General features: G+C 35.4%; 1 protein-coding gene across 3 annotated transcripts in view; it reads right to left on the bottom strand.

Moving 5' to 3' along the window:
• The window catches only part of DYNC2H1 (dynein cytoplasmic 2 heavy chain 1), a 144033-nt gene that overhangs the window by 32554 nt on the left and 90049 nt on the right, over nt 1-21430 (bottom strand). For 2 of the 3 annotated variants that reach the window (XM_038129614.1, XM_038129603.1), the window contains exons 82-83: nt 19998-20102; nt 3219-3335 (exon numbers count right to left, since the gene is read on the bottom strand). In XM_038129614.1, coding sequence (XP_037985542.1) covers nt 3219-3335; nt 19998-20102 — 222 coding nt within the window. Of the gene's footprint in view, nt 1-3218; nt 3336-19997; nt 20103-20543; nt 21384-21430 lie in introns of those variants that run through there. The other variant, XM_038129624.1, reaches the window with a different exon arrangement.

Genomic DNA, 21430 nt, shown 5'->3' with positions numbered 1-21430 from the left:
TCCACTTAAGTGACAATGAATGCTTGTACAGGTCCTGAGCCACAGTCTGTCAGAGCAGAAGGCTGTGTGGGAAGAGAACGGACACCGGGACAGACACTGGTTGAATTCACTCTGATTAACTTGAGGGCCCAGCCCTTACCAATAATCTGTAGTGAGCCACCCTTCTGCATTAAGGAAGGGTTTTTAAAATTTATGTAACATTTGACAACTTACTCAGTGAAGACTTTATTTTATAGATCAACAAGTCCTCCACATAAGCTAATACTGAGCATGTGAGTATGTGGTTTTTTTCTAACTAAATGGCAGGTTCATGAGAGTTTAATTAATTTGACAAGTGTCAAGCTGTATTAAATCATGCTGTGAAACAGTGTAAAAGCAGTTTTAGGACAGTATTCATTATAAGGATGTTTTCACTGGCAAGAATTAACATGTATGTTTTCAAATGAGGCTAATACAGGTGAAAATGTCATGACATTCTTCATTAGTTCAAAATGGCTTTGCTTGTGTAATTTCAACACAGATGCACAATGATTTGAAGCACATTTTAAGTATCTATTTCATTTAAAGTAAAATTCAATTAAAAGTTTCAGAGTCTGAATTCTGGCTAGGGTAATAATCAGTGGATGAAGGAGAGGAAATTGCTATGATTTCATTCTCATATAGAGATAAAGAATAATAAACTTCCCAGTTCAACAATTTAAGGACATGTGAATAATTGGTAGCAACAATTAACAGGATTTTGCATCATGTATGGTCTGAGAAAAAAAATGAAGCCCTCCAAATTACTGGAAACATTTCTGAAAAAGTAACAGTATGTAAGTCCTTGCTACCGTACTAAAGTATAAGAATTATTTCCCATTTTGAAATGTCTAAACTGAAAAAAGCTAAAATTTCCAAATCATATCCATAATTTTTGCTGTTTGGCCAAAAAGAATGTGATAGGCTCTGAAAACTGAACAAAAATAATTCCTATTCACAGAACCACAAAACAGCTGAGGTTGGAAGGAGCCTCTGGAGATTGCCAGGTGCCCAAAGCTACAGCAGGTTGCCCAGACCTGTATCCAGTCTCCATCCAAGAATATGACCCCTTGGAGCTTTCCCACATAGGCTCCAGTCAATGGCCAGGGGTAGTGTGGAGCATATGAAGCTCCAAAGGGTCATAGTCTGAGGGCCAGACCAACCTCAGCAGACTTTCCACAGTGTGCCACAGCTGAGCCCCTGGAAGGCAGCAAAACTCGCTAAACAACAGACGAGGTCAGAAAATGGGAGCATCCTTCTCCCAGCTGCAGGGAATTGCTCACTGCTTTTCCTTACCACTTCCTCCTGGTGCTTCTGTGTGGACCAGGTTTAGTTGGCTTTGGAGTTTCATTACAAGTGCAGAGACAAAAATATGTCCACACTGCGAGATTATGATCTATCATTGAGATGTAAATTCTACAGGACATAGCTATGTCAAGTGGTAAATTTGGTTGAACTTCAGAATTGTCAGTACATAGATGTACAACAACTGTTTTCAAGGTATTTGTAAGATAATCCTTTTTTAATTAATCTCTGACTTACACACTCAACATGGGAATAAAAATGTTCAAAACAACTTAACCTTTGTCTGCATATTAACAAACTTCTGTGGGTCTTTTTGCCTCTGGAATAATATTTTTTACAAACTTCAGGAATACATTTTTTTAATTTTACTTCTTCATATCTGGGAAACTGTATTAGTTTCATATTCTCTGCCTATTCATGCAGAAATAAAATAATTTATGATTATTAACTTAAGCAGCAATTCAACTATCTTCTTCATTCCAATTTCCAGGTCTTTAAAAATTCTGCAAACAAAGATGATGCCTTCATTGAACTATCAATCTGGAAAGAGAATGTAGAACTGCATGCAATGTCTGTGCAATATTAAAGATGTCCAGGCCTTTTCAAAGCTGGAAGCAATTACTGGTTGAACAGATCATGAAAACTAATTTTGATTAAAATATTATTTTTTAAATTTTTTGAAACACTCAAGAAAATGTCCCCCACACAAAAAATAAAACCTATAAAAGGTTTTATCCTTTTATAAGATATAAAAGGATAAAAGCCATCCTATTCTAAAGGATATATTCAAAAGATTAATTTAATTATCTGCTATTGGCATAAAACCTTTAGAAAAGCAAAGAAACTTCAAGATAATATGGAATCCTTGAATGTTTTGGGTTGAAAGGGACCAACCCTCCTGAACAGGCAGGGATACTTTCCATAGACCAGGCTGTTCAAAGCCTCATTTAACCTGGTTTTGAATATTTCAGGGATGAAGAATCTACTAGCTCTCTGGGAAACCTATGCCAGAGCCTCAACACCCTCTCAGGAAAGAATTTCCTAGTATCTAACCTAGACCTACCCACTTAGCATGGATTAGATGAGAATTCAATTAGATACTTCAAAATGTCATGGTAAATTCTCATGTGTACCTCATGTCACTTCTATGTATGTGGTTATTTGAGTAAGGGAAAGGCTTTTCTCATTACAGTGTTGCTGTGTACAAGACATAGTTTTAGGCCACAACATCTTTGATCTATTACTTGATCACTGAGGAGACAAAACAAGGGCCTAATGTCCAAGTGGGCACCTAGCATGAGGTGGAAGAGATCCTTCCCAAGTGTGCACAGTGTTTGCATTCACACACATCACATCTACATGTATGCCTGGAATAAGAATTCAGTGGTTGGAAACAAAGCTTTACAATATAAGTTAAAAAACACCAAACTGAACCAAGGAGACCAACAAAGGAACATAAAGGGAGTTATATTGGATACTGCAACAGGGACTTTCATGAACCTTAGTTTAAAGCTAACACCGTATTTCAACACTATAAAGGAAAAACTTCACTGTATTTGAAATCATTAAACATTGCCTTGTGAATATTAGATAAATGAAGAGACTAAATAAAAATCTTAAGTACATTAGGATTTTTCTTGGAAACACACAAAGGATGCTAGTCTTGAGTGTGGTCTCACCTCCATATGTAGATAAAAGGTGATAGCCTGTTATATCACATAGAGACTTCATAGCTAATTATGCATCTAACATTGTACTTTCTACCTCAAATGCATTTAATTTAATTTTTCTCTTCTTATGTTTCAATAGTTGAGATAATTCCTTACACTATATTTTTAATGTGTTTACCAGAAAAAAAAAAAAAAGTTGTCTTTTCAAAGTAGGTACATTCCTACCTGATTAAGTTTCTTCCATAGGTTGAGAACAGGAGAAAGTTCTGTAGACCATATTTCTCTGTCAAATTTGCAGCCAGCAGTTACTGACCTACTCAGGATCCGAAGCTGTGAAATGACCTGAGTGATGAGAATACAAATGCACTCTTGAAGAAGGATAAACAAACTTCTTTTAGTATAAAAATGCCATACATTAGCAAATACTCTTTAATTTATCTATGAACTGTCCTTTCCTGCATACTTAATCAGTAGATCATGATCTGATCAAAACACAAGCAATATCCATATTCAAGTACAAAACATACTTGAACTTCATTCATATTAAACCACAAAAACCTCTACATATTTTCTTATCATAGTAATTGTCTTTATAATGTTCAATTATAATTTAAAAACTAATGAGGCGCATAATTAAGTAAAAAGCCTCTTTTACATAAAATTTAGAGAAAAAATTTGAGCTTTGTCTTTACCTAGGCTCAAGCTGTGCCTTTAACTAGGCTCCATCTGTAATTAAAAATTTAAGGAAAACAAACTCCCAAAATATGTTACTAAATACATATAATAACCCAAAACTCCAGACAATTATATGGAATTCAATCTGATCTGACCAGGATCTCTTATTTACATATTCATGCTCCCTCAATCTACTTAAATGCTTACCTATTAAAAAAAGAAAGCATGAAATTAAAAAATAACTGCAAATCTCCCTGAAAGAAGGGGAGCTTCTAGTGCATTAGGTCCAACTGCCTTTTATTGTTAGCAACCCTAGTAAGTTCACAAATCAACTGATAAAATACATACATACATTTGGAACAAAGGCCACTGAAAATTCTTCAGTGATATTGCAGTATGTCCCTTAAACTGTATACAACCCCCCTGGTATTTTTGAGGCATTTTCATTAAATTTTAGTTATTTTTCACAGCGTATTTTTTGCAAGGCATGCTAGAGAACAACTTATTAATTCTCTCCTCTTTCACTTGACAATAAAGAATTAGGCTTCATAGCAAAAATGTATTAATCATTCAGAAGGTCTGGACTATTTAATTGTAACACAGACTGAGGGAGAAAGTCAAGTTGTTTCTGCTGGGATTTGACTTATTTTCTAGTCTTTAAAGATGTGCAATGATGAAGTGCTTTCTTTTGTTTTTCATTTTCTTTCACTGAAGCAAACTTCTCCTTTCTATTTATCAGCCTTGATAGGGACTGTGAAGCACTACAAGATGATAGTACACCCAACCATCATTTTAACTTCTATAAACAAGCACTGACCATGAGGCTGTGGTTTAAAATACTAAGAGAAGAATTTAAGAGCAGTAGTAGAATCACAACCTCAGAAGGTAGGAGAGTGGAGATTTCAGCTTAGTGAGGGATCTTTTTAGCAGGAAGCAGTTGGCAACTGTTTTGGAGAGCAAAGAGGGGTCAAGAGAGCTGGTCAATCCTCAAGAAAAAAAAATTCTCAAGGCACAAAACCAATTCTTTCTGATGCAGAGGAAACAAGTATGATAAGCAACTCAAAGAACAATCATGACAGAAGATCATCATGGATGTAAAGGAAGTTAGTGACCTCAAATCCCAGAATATGCTCAGTTGGAAGGGATCCACAGGGATCACTGAAGTCCAACTCCTGGCTCTGCACAGGACATCCCCAAGAGTTACACCATGTGCCTGAGAGAATTGTCCAAAAGTTTTCTGAACTCTGTCAGGCTGGTGCTGTGACCACTTCCACTGGGGAGCCTGTTCCAGTGCCCAAACACTCCCTGAGTGAAGAATCTGTTCCTGATAGCCAACCTAAACCTTCCCTGACATAACTTCAAGCCATTCCCCCAGGTCCTGTCACTGCTCACCACAGAGCAGAGATCAGTGCCTACCCAGACTCTTCCCCTCACAAGGAAGATGAAGGCTGCAATGATGTCTCCCACAGAGGATGGGCAAAAGGATGGACTACCCAGCAGGGGTAGAAATACATTGCTCAGTTGTGTTCGGGTCAAGTAAGGAAAGCCAAACCTCATTTGGGTTTAAAAACAGCAGTGTATGCAAAGGCCTAAAAGGGCTTCTGGCAGTATTCTAGTAGCTAAAATGAAAAGAAAATATGAGCTACTGCTCTTTATAGCTTCTATTATATAAAATAACATTTCACCCTCTTATTCTCATAACTTAATTTTAAACTTTCATAATCCTTTGTGTGCCCCAGCTATTGTGTATATCAAAAAAGATTCTTGTTTAATTTAGCGAAAAATTAATTTCTCTGATGAATGTTTTGATCATAGTATCTTTATCATTCCAGCTATTCTTTCTCATTTTCACTCTGCACATATGCTAATGTTCTGACAAGCAATACAGATAATAAACACACATTTGTGCCTTCCAGATATCATTCTTTTAGCTATAGTTTTGTATCTTTTAATTTGTTTTTGGGTAGTTGCATGCCATCATTTGCTAAGCAATAAAACATTTATGTGAAATACACTTTAACTGGTAATTCAGTATGTAGTACTTCATATAAACTTGCATATAGTGCATACTATAAAGCTGAAAAATGTTTATATGATTGCTTTGTGAATATGGGGGTTTGAAAACATTAACTCTGGTATTCATTTTCTAAGTGCCTTTAGAGGTATAAACATGTATCTCCATACAGCTGAAATGAGTTTGAGAAGTAGTGACTGTAAGATCAAGTAACTAAAGCATTTTTCTAACTCTACTGTACAGTGTTAGCTGTCTTTTTCTAATTATCTAATTATAAAATTTGTCAATATAGTTTAAATAGGAAGTACAGTATCTATTCTTTATTTCACTTTTTTTTCCTTCTGTATGCCTATATGTGTTTCTGCTTTGTGTATTTCATCAAAATAGTTCAAAAATATTGGGTTATCATTATCAAAAGTTAAACATTTAAATTAAAGGTACAGAATCAAAAGAAATCAAGTCTTAACTCTCTGTGTTCTGGAGTACTGTACCATACAATGATCTTCATCAAATGTTCATGAGACATCTTTAACTCTTTACAGTTCATCCCACTTCTTTTCTCAGGTATACCAGGTATGATGGTGGCATAATTTACTCCTAAAGTTTCCATGACAGCAAGGTTTCCAATTCACTGTATTTTTTTTTAATTAATGGGTTGGGCTGAAACTTTTTGTACTGGTGGCTCTTTCAGCCTGAATATTTTTTTCAAAATTTTAACCTAGAATAATAATTCACATTCAAGACACAGATGAAAATACATTTGATTCATGTCAAAATACTCAGATTAACCTCACCTTTGAGCTGCTTCAACACCCCAAACTTTTGCTAATGGACTGTGAATTTGATGGCAGGACATCTGTCCAAATTTAGGAAAGAATTACATTTTGCAAAATAGTAACACATATTACTATTTAAGTATGATTACAAGTTTGATATTAGAACCTGAATGGTGCAAGTATTTCATTTTCACAAATCCCAGTGAAGTTCCTTACAATATTGACCAGTCTATGCTACTTTGAATCAGCTAAAGCTTGAGAAAATGTTTACCTTGTACTCTCAAATCAGTCTCTGCCTGGTTGTTATGAAAATGAAAAGGGAAATGTATTTTTTTAATAGGATCATAGAACAATTAACACTAGAAAGAAGCTAGGGAGGTCTCTAGTCTAATCTCCTGTTGGATAAAACCAGATCAAGTTGTTCAGGGCTTTATCTGGTTTTGAAAAATCTCAAATACGGAGACTGAATAACCTCTCTGGATGACCTCATCCACTGCTTTACCACCCTAATAATTAAAAGGTTTCCCATAATATCAAATCTGGACCTTTCTTGTTTTGGTTTATGTCCTGTAAAAATAAGAGCCAAATGCATAGACTGGGACAAAGAATGTGTTAATACTGGGAAGGATCTGAATAAAACCATGAGTGGGATATATCACCCTGTTAGAATTCTCAGGTGTATCACAGAAGTGTCCAAAGGATTGTGGTTTGTTTGCAGTTGCTCCACTTAAATATTTTCACCTCCAGGCAACAAAAAAAGTTTTGAGTGTGAAGGGAAACTAGATTTAAAAGAAAAAGCACTATCAGGAATACATTTTGGGGGATTATACGAAAACCAAAGCAACAGGACAGGAATGAACACACAGACTAGATAAGTACCTAGAAGGAAGGAGACCTTGGTTCAGATGACATAGGGAATATGTTTAGGAACCTGTATTTAAGAAAATGAAACAACTCTTGTATTGATAGAGGTTGCACATTAGGCAAGCATAAACTCACCCTTACCTATCCTTAGGCACTTATTTAAAGCTTACTTAAAACTTACTCCAAAATATTATCACCTTAGCCTCCCTAAATAATCAGTAGACAGATCTTAAGTGAGATAACTTGCCTTTGAAAGGATGTCTTATTGAGTAGATAGGAAAACTAAGTTCTTTACATCGGTACCTCAGATAGATGGGTCTATGCTGTGGAAATTAGAATGAGGATTTTAATTTAAATTCCTGGAAATCCAGCTACAAAACTTGAGAAGAATTCAGTTTCTCTCAATGCAATATATATACAATAGCATCAGGCCAACCTATAATCAACTCCAAAACTTACTCTATATTAAGCTTGCCTTGAACATGATGTTTCTATGAGCACATAGTGGAATCAGAAGTGACCAGCACAAATGCATACATGCAGGTCTGTGTATAAAATTTGATTTGATTCTGAAATGAATACAACACTTAGATGTAAGTCTATGTTTATTATATATTGTATTTGTGGAATCATATCCTGTGCACTCTAACCCAGGTATGTACTTATAGTACTAAGGAAACTGAAAATTTAATCACAGATGTATAATACAGGGTACTCAAAGTAAGAGTACTTTTACAATACCTAACCTTTGAATGTTCTCCTTTGCTATTGCAATGTATTCTTTTTATATATTATACATTAAAAGCTCCTACATGTTGTGCTAGTTCACACTAAATGCAAATCTGAATATTCTGAATAATTAGAAGAGTGAAAAAATCTACCATTAAGCAGGAAAACAGTACCTTCATTAAAAATATGAGAGGGATGGAAAAAGAGATAATAAAAACATAAAAGCAATCACCAAAATTGGTCTGTTTAAAGAGGGGCAAGAAGATTATTCAGAATCCCAATTCTTTGTAGAATCTGTCTGTTTTAAGTGAGGTTAACTAATCACAACAGTATTTATACAAAAAATTCAATAGAGCAATTTATTTGTGAACAATGCATCTAATACTGATGAACAGCCTAGAGAAAATGCTATCAAGTATTTTCTCATTTCTTAGTGGAAAATTCATGCATGTATGGTTTTTTCTGAGTTATCAGCACAGAAAAATACAAATTTCATATATTAAGAAAGGTGGGGTGGTCAAACTAAGAATGTCAATATTTATTTACCAAGTTATTAAATTACTTGTGCATCTCAGCTTTTTAATCTATTACATATTTTTGGCTGAATCTACAGACATATGCTTGCTATGATATTGACCAGCACATTAGAGTAGAAAACATGTGCATCTAGAGAAATTATGAGAGATAGTGAACAAAATGGAAAGCTATAAAGATAATGAATGTTCCCATGTGACTTTCTATGGAACTACTAAAAAAGTCATGTTTTACCTGAAAATTAAAATTCATGGAAAAAATAAAAATGAGGAAATGTCAAGATTTTAACTTTTCCTTCCCTGAAACTTAGACAAGACACATTTCTAGGAACACAAAATCTATTTCTGTTCTTTACTCATGCACAAGATGAAGAAAAAGTTTTGCTTTCAGTCATTCACAACTACTGCAAAAAATGCTATTCCACAAATACCATATATAATAAACACAGACTTACATGTAAATCTTGTATTTGTTTCAGAATCAAATCAAATTTTATGCACAGTATTAAGACTTGAATAAGAGGAAAGTAATAGTCAAAAATATCTTGTGAAATTCTGACAGTGAATTAAAAAAAATCAGATCATTTCTGAACTCAGTATGATTACTGTTCTAAGAATGCAAAGCTGGAAAGATTTGCTAGTCAGATAACTGGTATTTTTTTCAAGATTATGGAACATATAAAAAGAATTTTTATTTTTGTACAAAAATCAAGCAAAGTCCTCTCAGTAAATCTACAGATGTCAAAGCAGATACTCTACTGCCATCTACCAGTCTTAAAAGGATGTAGTATTAGCACAGAAACCACTTCTACGCTACTTCTACATTTCTCTGAATGAAGCAATACACAATACACAGCTGTTAAAGGAGATATTTCTGGTTTTGTAAGACTTTAGAGCTCAAACTAAAATATGAAGCTATAGCTTAATTACTTTGGTAAATACTGTGAAAGTACTAACCCAGTGCAGGGCAAGTGTGTCTTTACTGTGTCACAGGAGGGAGCAGGTTTCTGTGTGACAGCCCTTCTGCCAGAACTACGTGGTTCCATCCTGTTTCTCACAGCTTGGCTGCTGTTCCCTCATTGCTGAGAATGGAGCCGAAGACTCAGCTGGCATTGAAACATCTCTGACTTTCAGTCCCTGCCTGTGTCCCTTACCCTCTCTGCAAGAACAGGATCCTGCTGGATGCTGTTAGGACGAAGGTACTTAAATGGCACTTGTAAGCAAATCATTCCTACTGCATGTGGATCAGTAAGAGACAGTGTAGGTCTATGCTTGCTCTCTTCTTGTTCCATCAAGGCCACCTCCAAGCTGCACTTTGACTCATTAGGATCTGAAATAGGGCTGGACTCTATACAGATGCACGCCTTCTCAATCAAATACAAAGTAAACATGGCAAAGACATTAACTACGCCTGTATCTTCCTTTATACAAAAGAGGATCATCTATCATATACCTTTGACAATAGGAAGAATAGCCCTTCTGTTTAGCAGGGCTTCAGGGGAGGAAGGAAGAAAGCAGCATGCTGTAGATAGACAGCACAAGCCCTAGCTGAACCTTCTCCTAAAGAATAACTAAGAGTTTTACTTCATAGAGGTCCACAGGATACATTACCTGGAGACCACAAAACTAAAAGGAGTGCCAGAAGAGGTGGTTGACCTTAACTAATCCCAAACCCTTACAAAATTTAAGGAGACTGGAAAATGGCAGCTGTTTTTTTGAAGAGAACCAACTTCCCATATGGAGAGCACCACCAATATATTTTCATATAGACAGCACCAGTCCTATGAGAATTAATAAGGTTATTTGAAGCATTACATTGATTCACTAAATTGGTAAAGAGGTGTTTTCTAGCTCTTTTTGTAAAAGCACAGTACTGTGGCTTCCACTCCATTAATGGCACAGCACATTTCTTTCATGCATCATCACAAGTGTATTCAAAATACGCCCCATATATCAAAATTCCTTTTAAGTACTCAGATCTCTCGGTTGCAGGGTAATAAGTATAGGTTGATACTACTCATCAACTTCTACTAAAGACTGTTAGTCCTGTATTTGTGATGTGGGATGTAATAAATGTCAGCAATTAAATGCTCTGAACAACTGAAAGGTTACATAATTGCTAAATTATTTTAAGAAAATAAATTCAAGTTCATCTGGAATCTATAGTAATAACATAAGATTTTCAATAATAATATAAATTGCTTTTCAATAATTATGCACATATTACTCTATGTAGCATAATTAGAATTACGGAGGAACAGTAAATATAAAATTCATGCTCTGAGTCCTGCTGAGCTGGATTATGAAAGAGAAAATTGTGTCTGTTGACAACCAATCAAAAAGCTACAGCTATCATTAGAGCTGCACCTTGAAAAATAACCACACACCACAGCCCACCTATTCTATATACAGTAGAAATTCTGCAGTAAGATGTATGACAGCAATATTGGGTGGACATACCCTAACTTTTCTTTATCTTACTTGGGTAATGACAACCGTGGATTTTTGGTGTACAAACTCAAGCATGATTCAGCAATATAAGAGTTGCCAGTATCCTCATACACCTTCTGTCTCTGTTGCTCTCAGAAACAAGGCAGAAAGCATCACTGGAACCATTTATCTGATCAGTTTTAGTAAGATAGAGAGCAGTTTTAATCTAAGTAATAGGATATGCAAGGAATAGTAGGAAGAGGTACAGAATCAGCCAGTGACTTGCTGAAAATAAAAGCACATCAGTAAAAAAAGTAAAAAAAAAAAAAAACAACCCAATGGTAAAAAGCTGTTTTATTGAAGTCAGTGAGATCATTGCAATTACATTTAATGAAGCAAAATTTGCTTCATGTTTCCTGATCTTTATTTGTAACTTGTATACTTTACTAGATTGCTCTACACTGTTCTCCATTATTAGTTTAATATTAATTTCAGCTTGAGAAATACCCATCACATAATAAAAAATAGTTATAAGAAAGGTAACCTTTTTCCTAGAAAATGTCTCATTTTCAAGTACAGACAGAAGAGCAAGAGTTTTTATTTTAAATAAATACTGCATTTAGTCACTACACTAAGGTTCAATTAGCTAGTCCTTTTGATTTCTGATGGATTTCATTAAAGAAATTGTTGTTTCTCTTTAAGCAACCCCATCTATGATTCAGTATGAGATTTCTGTGCTAGTATTAATTCCTGTGGAGTATTCAATTCAGCAACATGTTTTTGCCTGATTTTTAAACTTGACATTGTTCAGATACCATAACTTTTAAGTCATGCTGACGTAATGTGTGAATATTAATTCCCTATGTTGAGTTTCCGCTAGAACAATCTCTCAAGTTTTCAAATGATTCAGCTGCCATTCATGATGAGTATGAAATGTCATGGTATGAGTCACAGAATGACAGACTAGTTGGGGTTGGAAGGGACCTCTAGAGATCATCTAGTCCAACACCCCTGCCCAAAGCAGCTTCACCCAGAGCAGGCCACACAGCATCACCTCCAGACAGGTTTTGAGTATCTCCAGAAGAGGAGATATTCAACCACATCTTCTCTGGCAGCCTGTTTCAGTTTTATGTCACCCTCATATTTAGGAAGTTCTTTCTCAGATGGAACATCCTGTGATTCAGTTTGTGCCCACTGCCCCCTGTCCTGTCACTGGGCACCACTAAAGAGATTCTGGCCCCATCTTCTTGATACCCACCCTTAAGATATCCAAAAACATTGATATAACACCTCAGTTGGCCCTTCTTCCAGGTGAAACAGACCTAACTCTCTCGGCCTTTCCTTGTAAGACAGATGCTCCAGTCCCCCAGGCATCACAGTCCTCCCTGGAGCCCCCTCCAATAGCTCCTCATCTTTCTTGAACTGAGGAGCCCAGCCCTGGACACAGCACTCCAGATGTGCCTCACCAGGGTTGAGTAGAGGGACAGGAGCATCTCCCCTGGCCTGTTGGCAATGTTCTTCCTAATGCACCCCAGGATCCCACTGGCCTTCTTGGCCAAAAGGACACTGCTGGCTCATGGACAGCTTGTTGTCCACCAGGATCCCCAGGTCCTTCTCCACAGCGCTGCTTTCCAGCAGGTCACCCCCAGTCTCTGCTGGTGCCTGGGGCTGCTCCTCCCCAGGTGCAGAACCCTGCGTTTGCCTTTGCTGAACTGCATTAGCTTGCCCTCTGCCCAAATTCCCAGCCTGCCCAGCTATCACTGAATGTCAGCACAGCCCTCTGGAGTATCAGTCACTCCTCCCACAAGAAAATAAGTATGAATACAGGCACAAATCATTCCTAGGCATTTTTAAATACTCCCTGTAGTATAATACTGTGCTCTGGAGTTCTGTACAAAAACAAATTTATATTTATAGCAGTGATCTGCAAGATGAGATTTTTACTGAGATTAGGAAAAACCATACAAGCTTTATACTATGTCAAAGAACTGCATCAACAAATTTTTCATGGGAATTACAGCTTACAAAATCTTAAATTAAGAGTTACCTTTTAGTCACAGAAGCCCTCTAAATACTATTATTTGTAACTCTGCATCTTTACATTTCAAAATATATGTGAAAAAGCAGTATTATTAATGACTTCACTGAAGGAAATTTCTGAAGTGCTGGTTAACTGCCCATATCACAAACACAGGTAAAAATTATTGTTTATATTTATATATATGTTGAGGATAGCCATGAAGTAAACTACAGAATTAAGATTTTGGATGTAAGGAAACAAGACACTAGATTAATGGCCATAAGGGAGAGGGAAAATATGATACAGTATAGTAAGCAGAGGGAAAATTTGAGGCAGTAGAGTGGACAGCACATTAATTCCAGCTGATTAAAAAGGAGAAATAAAAGACTGTTTTTGAATGAGCTTCAGAACAAGTCCCCTCGTTGTGTAGAAAGGCCAGGATTTTAGGAAAATGACTGAGTAAGCATGAAGTATCTCTCTGTGGATTGAAAGGTAAAAAAATATAAGAAACGTGTAAGAAGAAAAATCAAGGACAGTGAAAGGCAATTGGGCAACTCAAGATGAAATCAGAAAAGTCAAAGCCCAGCTGGAGATAAGACCAGAAGGAAATAATTAGGGGTGAAATAGGTTTCAACACATGAAAAAGTTCAAAGAAAACATGGGGCATTGGCCAAATGTAAGAGAACATAAGTGAGGCATGGTATATAAAACCTGAAGTATTCTAAGGCCTCTGTGCATGGTGTAGGAAGCAAAGGAGCAGATAATACTGGAAAATAAACAGTCCATGCAAAGAACATGAACACACGAACAAGGACTACAATCCAGCTGGTCACCAATGGTGTTCCTGATGCTCAGAAGTGTGGCCAATTCTTCTTAATATCTTTATCAATGATCTCAACGAGGAGATTGAGTGCACTCTCAGCACCCTGGCAGACAGTGGGCAAGTCTCACAAGGTAAGTCTCACAAGCACACTCTCTGCTATTGCCTGAGGATGCATAATGGTGGGAACCATTCACTTGCTTTAGCAGTTGAATAAAATAAAACTGGTAATGAACAAATGAAATTTGAAATATGTTGGTTTTTCACTGCCCTGGAAAATAAAACAAGCAAAAAATTGTCTACTAACTAATAAAATCTCTCTTGTTTTTGAGGCAAGCACTATAACTTGCATACTTCAGGATGCTTGAAATTTCACTTCCTCATCCTGAACTTTTCAACTTGAAATTGAATACTTAGATATCAAATGCAAGTGTAACAACTATATTTACATTTTTACAATACTCAATGCAGAAGTGGCAAAAACAACTATTTTCAAAATCCTGTTCTAATAAAAATCTAATTTTTCTAGCAGAGTGGTTTTCAGAGGAAAAGAAATCCTCCTGTGTTCTGACTAAGCAACACTTCATAGTTACAGGTATTTTCTTTAATCTCTTAAATGCTCATTAAAATGTTCATTATATGAGTATTAGAAATGCTGCTGATATTATTACAAAGATTGACTCAAAGGTCAATGGAAAGAAATAGGTAATTCTAAAAGGTGATTCACTCCTTTATTTTAGATGCCTATCTAAGACTGGCACAAATTATTCCCTGTAGCTGCTTGTCTTTCCTTAGTAATAAAAAATAAAATGGATGACTAAGAAGAGGTGGATAATATTTATATGTTTGAAGCTAGTTGACAGGTATTACACTGGGGTTTCTTTGTTTTAATTTGATTGGCTTTGAATTTGGCTTATCATATTTTTCTATCACATTACCTAAACACTTAAAAGAAAAACAAACTCATAAGAAATTATTCCAGTATCAGTCAGGGGAATTTGAAGATGCTTGAATCAATAAATACATCACAAGTCTTTTCCAGCAGGATTTAAACAAAATATTCTGTAAGAGCTGAAATAGAAATCTAATAGAAACTCTCTGCATATTTCAAAGATAAACTCAAATTCCACCTCTGTTTTTAGAATACCATTGACTTGTGGGAAATGTTAGAATAACATCTAGATAAAATACTAGGTATTAACACAGCAGGTATTTTAAGAAATATTAAAACACTAACTGAAGATAGTATCAGTGAACGAAACAGGATTTCACACATCTACATAATTCACTCCATGGCAGGTATGAATTCACTATCTTGGAGCTGGACTGTAATACACAGGGAGCCTAGATAACAATTAGATTAGGCACATAACTCTGAGGAAAATAAAGCTTTGTTAGATGACTATCACCCTTAGAAAATATTTTTTCTATTATATTAGTTTCGCTGCCAATGTGTAGTGTCTAGCCAAAAATAGATGTCTGTTCTGGTAAATAAAAGGGGACGTTTGTGACTTCTAAGCAAGAAAGAAAATTTAAAAAATTAAATCTGAGAAAAAATAAATTACCTCATATCCTCTACCCTGTCACAGAAAATGACAGACAGATTTGGATTCTATTTGAGACTATAAAATTAGTATGAAAAGGTTCTTAAAGCAAGTAATTTTGTTGCAAAATCTGAACCACCGAACTGCTGAGTATCACTGGTCTGGTTGAAAAGCAAATAAAATTACAAAGGACAAAATATAGGAGGAGAAATACTTCCAGCAAGTTTGGTTGAAGTGAACTGGAACTCAGTTAATATTTAGGTTATAAGTATTCAGACCTCAAAACTTTTAATTCACATATAAAAGATACGAATAAATAATTTTTGTAGTATTTCTTTGAAAATTTGGTGAGAAGCTAGTCTGTGGATTCTTCAGCAATGAGTCCCCAAGGATTATTTTATATCTCTGATGTCCTTAAGCATTTTGAAAGTGTATTGGGTTGACCTTGGCTGGCCACCAGGTGCCCACCATAGCTGTTCTATCACTTCCCTTCTCAGCTGGACAGGGAAAAGAAAATGTAAGGAAGGGTTCATGGGCCGAGCCAAGGACAGGGAGAGATCACTCACCATCATGAGCAAAACAGACTTGAATTGTGGGAATCAATTTAATTTATTGCTAATCAAATCAGATTAGGATAATGAGAAATTAATCTTCAAATGCCTTCTCATCATCCCTCATTTTCTCCTGGGCTCAACTTCATTCCTGAATTCTCTACCTCCTCCAATCCAAGTAGTGCAGAGCAACACAGAATGGGGGCTGTGGTCAGTTCATCACACATTGTCTCTGTCTCCTCACTGTCTTTCCCTGCTCCAGCATGGGGTCTCACTCACTTGAGACAGAACTCCATTAAATTTAAAAAAGCAAGTTTCAATTAGACATGCACAATCAACCTCAGGAGGTTATAAAAAGCCACTGCAAATCTACAGATTTGCCTTCCACTTGTGCCATCACTGGGATGATGGACATAAAGAATCAAGATGCTGTCCAAGTATAGAGAGACTGTAACTATCCTTTATGTTTGCATGGTAATGTGAGAGAGTACTCACTCATTTATGAAAATATCCAAAACAACCTAATCTTCAACCTTACTGAGACTTAACCTGTCTCATATGATACTCTCTATGAAACATTATAATGTGTAAAAGAATGCTGAATTCCTGAGACAAGATATTATTAGAATTATTAAACATTGTATTGTATACAGAAACTAGCAATAAGCAAACCACGTGCTAGCCATATTCATTATCATTGGCAGTGACATTTGAAGAATCTTGTGCAACTTGCCAGCTACTGATTGTCTTTTTTCTCAAAATAATTTACTGCATTATGGAAGAATGTTTAGATTACCCAGTTGAGTGATCATATATAGCTACTACTTACAGGCTGCAGTCATTTGCATTTGGTGGGATTTGTTGGGATCACTCAACACATGCTACCCTCTCTGAGTGCCTGCAGTGAATATGTCTGCTGTGCAAAGAAAGGAGACAAAACAATGCCTCTGCATTTTCATTTCATCCTCCTAGGGTGGTTACTGGCAATAATTCATATTAGTTGCAGATATGGTAAATCCTGCACAGAACAGGATAGTTCTTACTGCTTTTCCAAGGTTTAAAAATATATATGCAAGTCTGTGTGTTTCAGTCTGTCAAAATTCTGTTTATCAGATAGGATAAATTTTATTTTGATGATGACACTCATGTGTAGTTCTATTACAATTACAATGAAGGATGAGATTTATTCATAAGAATTCATAAAAGCACAGAACTAAGAATAAGAGATGAGTCCACTGGCACCAAAAACCCACTTTGCAAGAAGGTCACTGGAGAGATATATAAATTACAGACCCTTCTCATTGCACAGGAAGCCTAAAGCAAACCTCCACATATTTTAATTGTTCTAATCGCTCGTTATAACTTAGACTGGGAGGTGGACCACCTGAATATGGGCCAATATGCAGGCAAAATACAGTGTTTCTCAGATCAGGAGGAAGGAGCATGACTGTAAGTGGTGAGGACTGTAATTGAGTATGAGGAAACTGAGCTGCAGTACAGAAACTCTCTACTGGTGTAAAACAGGTAGGATGAGGTATACTGACTCCTGCAGCTGCACTGGCAATGGAGATTTTTTTCTATTTTAATGCACTGTTCTGCAAAGAGAACATAGCAAGAGATGTGAGATTATTCATGACCATATTCAACGTAAGAGATGTGTCAAAGGCTTATTTTAACATCAGGTGAGGCAGAAACAAAGAGACACAGTGAACTCTAGAAATCCAGGCTCTAAAACTTTACTTCATCTACTTAGAGCAACTAAGCACATAATTCAGAAAAAAAACCACTAAACACTAGGTCACGTTTCTCAAAAGATCATGTCTTTTTAAATAAAATTTGTTTACCTGTATGAATTCAATATTAATTCTCTCTGAATTACACTACATAATACTGCAATACATAATTTCTAATAAATCAATTAGTAACTGCCAGCATAAAAATAATACTGGTAGCAATATTCAGCTTTTAAATTAGAAAAATTCTCTGCTGATAAGAAGCTGTGAATATAGTAACACAAAAACACTTGCAAAATTTCTGAAAAAAGATTCTTTCTTTTTATTGATGTTTTGTGTTTGCCCAAACACTGGTAATGCATAGGTTACAGAAGAGATATCTGCATGACTTCAAAATGCTGCACTGTGCTGCAGCCAATTTCTACTGAAGTGTGTTGCTGCAGCAACACTATTACTTCTAGGCATGAGAAATTAATAATATTCATAGAAAGTCTAGAGAATCAGTGAAGTGGTGGATATGGTACTACATTTCACCTTTCTAATGCTAGAGACATGGCAGCTGAGCTGGTATCAACTGATTTCTGACTACCCTTGTTCATTACTTTTACCTTGGTAATGGATTTCTGAGAAACACTCCTGTTAGAAAACAACCACTGAATCTCCAGCTGTGAACCATGGGATCACCTATGGATCTAAAACAGCTGCCAAACTGTCAGAAATGGAAAGGGATTAGGATTCACAGTGAGGAAGAAGCAAAGTTTAAGGAAAATCTCGCATTTCTGTTCCTTAAATTGCCTAAGACTTAAAGAAATACTGCAAAATACTATTGGAAGGATGAGACAATATCTCATATGACAAAAAAAATTATCTCACAGAAGTGTAACTGGAGCAGTCTCACATTTTCAAAATTATAATCCATAGTTTATAGCTTATAATCAATGCTATGACAGACCAGTTCAGTAGAAGGTGAGTTAACATGTAAATGCACTCATTATCTATTTCCCTTCACACAGGAACTCTGAGTCTATTCTGATTTTCAATATTAGCATTTTTAACAACTGCAGATTTTAACAAGTTATGCAAGCACAGCTGAAATAATAAAAATAATCAGCAGTCTACAGTGAATCTGAGAGAAACAAAAGCATCTAAATGGATGTTTATGTAAATGATTTTAAGACAAAATCAAAGAGAGATACATTTAATCTTGGAGCATGTATTAGCTTTGTAATAGCAAGTTCTTCAGTTCATCCTATTACCCTATGCACCTTCATCCTACTGATTTGTCTTTACATATCTTTATGTTTGCATATTCTAAAGAAACCACAAATAGTTTGACAATACAGCTATGGATTTAAATGAGCAGAAATATTTAAACAAATTTACCAGTACTATATTTGACTGGCAACAAATGCAATACTCAAAGGCTTTTTTTCTTTTTTTTTCAGTAGATCGGAAGTCTTACACCAGTAGGAAATTTCTGCCTGGAGCCCTTTTTAAGTGACTGTGAGCAAACAATTAGACACTTTTTTTAAAAACTGCAATTCTTAGTCTTGAATTCATAGGAAATTCCAGTTATAGGGAACTTCCAACTGATTTTGCCAAGAATGGTTGGACCATATGATCACTGAAGTTGCTTCCAACCTAGGATTCTGTAATTTAATTTTTTCTCTTCTATAACTTGTTTGTTCATAAGACATCACATCAGGGCTGGGCAGAAAATTACAGAGAGCCTTGATATATAGACCAACTCACTTCACATTTCTGATTTAAGAGTCTCAAATCCATTAACTTTCACATTATCTTACACAACTAATTTACCAGTCAAATAAACTATGCTAATGAGTATTTAAAAGATTTGTAATGTTTAACTGCACCTATACAGTAATTGTATGCTCTCGTCCAGACTTCATAAAAAATCGTATTTCTGATTGGAATAGAATTTTTTGATTAATTGGAAGAACTCTGGAACATCTGGAAAAATTCTTCAGAATTTCTTTTCAGCAAAAGCATAAAATCTTTTACCCATATTCCTTGTGCAAAACTATTGTACCACTCTTCAATGTGAACAGAATTATACTATTGGAACTTTTTCAATAATTATCTGTTTATTTAAGTTCTAAATGAATACTCTTGTAACTAAAGATTAAATGTTATTATATTAAAATATTCTACAGATAAAAGTCAAAATATTTTTAAAATACACCAATTTACTCTGACTTTCTTATAGAAACAGCATTTATGAAAGGTGGTTGGGTTCTTCATCTTATAATGGCTACAGAAAAGATTAAGAGGTCAATGAAAAATGCTAACTTTACCTGGGAACTGATGATACGCTGTGATGAACGAGCAATATTAGCTGGCAGGCCAAAAAAGTCAGGTTTATCATCTTCTGGGAGGCTTTCAATAATATTACGATAATCCTGCATAAGAAGAGAAGAATAGACAGAACAGAGGGAACTTTTTATTCAGCTCATGAAAATTAACAGCATATGGTAAAAAGAATTTCATTAAGTGCAGAGCACAACACAGAGATTAAAATAAGTAAATAAGACATCATATATTATGGTAATCTTATAGATTTCTTCATTTTATTTATCAGAACCAATCTTCTTTTATATAACATTTCCACTCTAAAAGACCAAAAAGCAATTCTGATTACAGTGATGCTATCAAATGAAAACAAAAATACGCCAACACTATCCCTGAAAAGTAGGTACAATATTTCTGTTGAAAACTTAAAGGTAAGATTAATGATAATACAGAAAAAAAAAAAAAACAAACCTTTGGCATTTGGAATTCTAATAAGAGTATAATACATATTTATAAAATTAAGAGCACTCATTCTATTTAAATCTACAAAAATATTCACTCAAAGAAGGTGAAATAGTTTAGATAAAAATAGGTTTGCATAATCATTGGACATGCAGATAGTGGTTACAGTGTAATAGTCACTAGTGATGCTCTCTTGCACAAAACAGACAGAGCCTTGCAGACTAAGGTAAACTAATGGTGTTGGACATCTCTTTTATTGTGATTTAAAGGCAAAAAATTAAATTATAGAATCATAGGTTGGAAGAAACATCAGTGTTTACAATCTGAAAGTCTGGCTACACCCTGTTGCTTATGTGCCATGTGCATTTTGTCTTTGCTTGCAGGAGCACATGCTGGTTATGCAGCATAATTCACTTTAACATGGAATCTCACTTCAGAAGTAACAACACTAGCAGAACTCTACACCAAACACTGAGGAAATACTACTTGAAGACACAGAACCATAAGATCTTACATATATAACCATATAAGATATCAAGAGATATTAAATGCTGTGCAGGCTAGAAAAAAAGATTCATCTACTTGACCATATTATCTACAAGAACAGAGACCAGTCTGGTTTGTTTATCCCTTCTGTTTTTATGATATTAACTCAGCACATCTACAAAAAATAAAAAATAATGGTCATAGTAAAGTAATAAAAAAACCCAAACCAAACCTGAGCAGTCAGAATCCAGGTAAAGAATGCCAAATCACAGCAACTTAGTTTAACTGAGACAACACTATTTATATCCATTCATATGAGAGGTCTAGTATGGAGTCCTCCATTAGAATGCAAGTGAATCTTAATCACGTAACAACAATAATTATATTGTGAAAGGAAAGAGAGAGATCAGTTGTTTGGACTGTTGAATTCCCTCTCTTTAACACTAGAGAAATAATAAAGGAGAATCAGAATCCATATTTATCACCAAAT

The sequence above is a fragment of the Motacilla alba genome, chromosome 1 (genome assembly GCF_015832195.1).
Source record: "Motacilla alba alba isolate MOTALB_02 chromosome 1, Motacilla_alba_V1.0_pri, whole genome shotgun sequence".
Lineage (NCBI taxonomy): Eukaryota > Metazoa > Chordata > Aves > Passeriformes > Motacillidae > Motacilla > Motacilla alba.
Note: the sequence above shows the minus strand (reverse complement) of the source record. Positions and strands in the feature narration are given on the sequence as shown.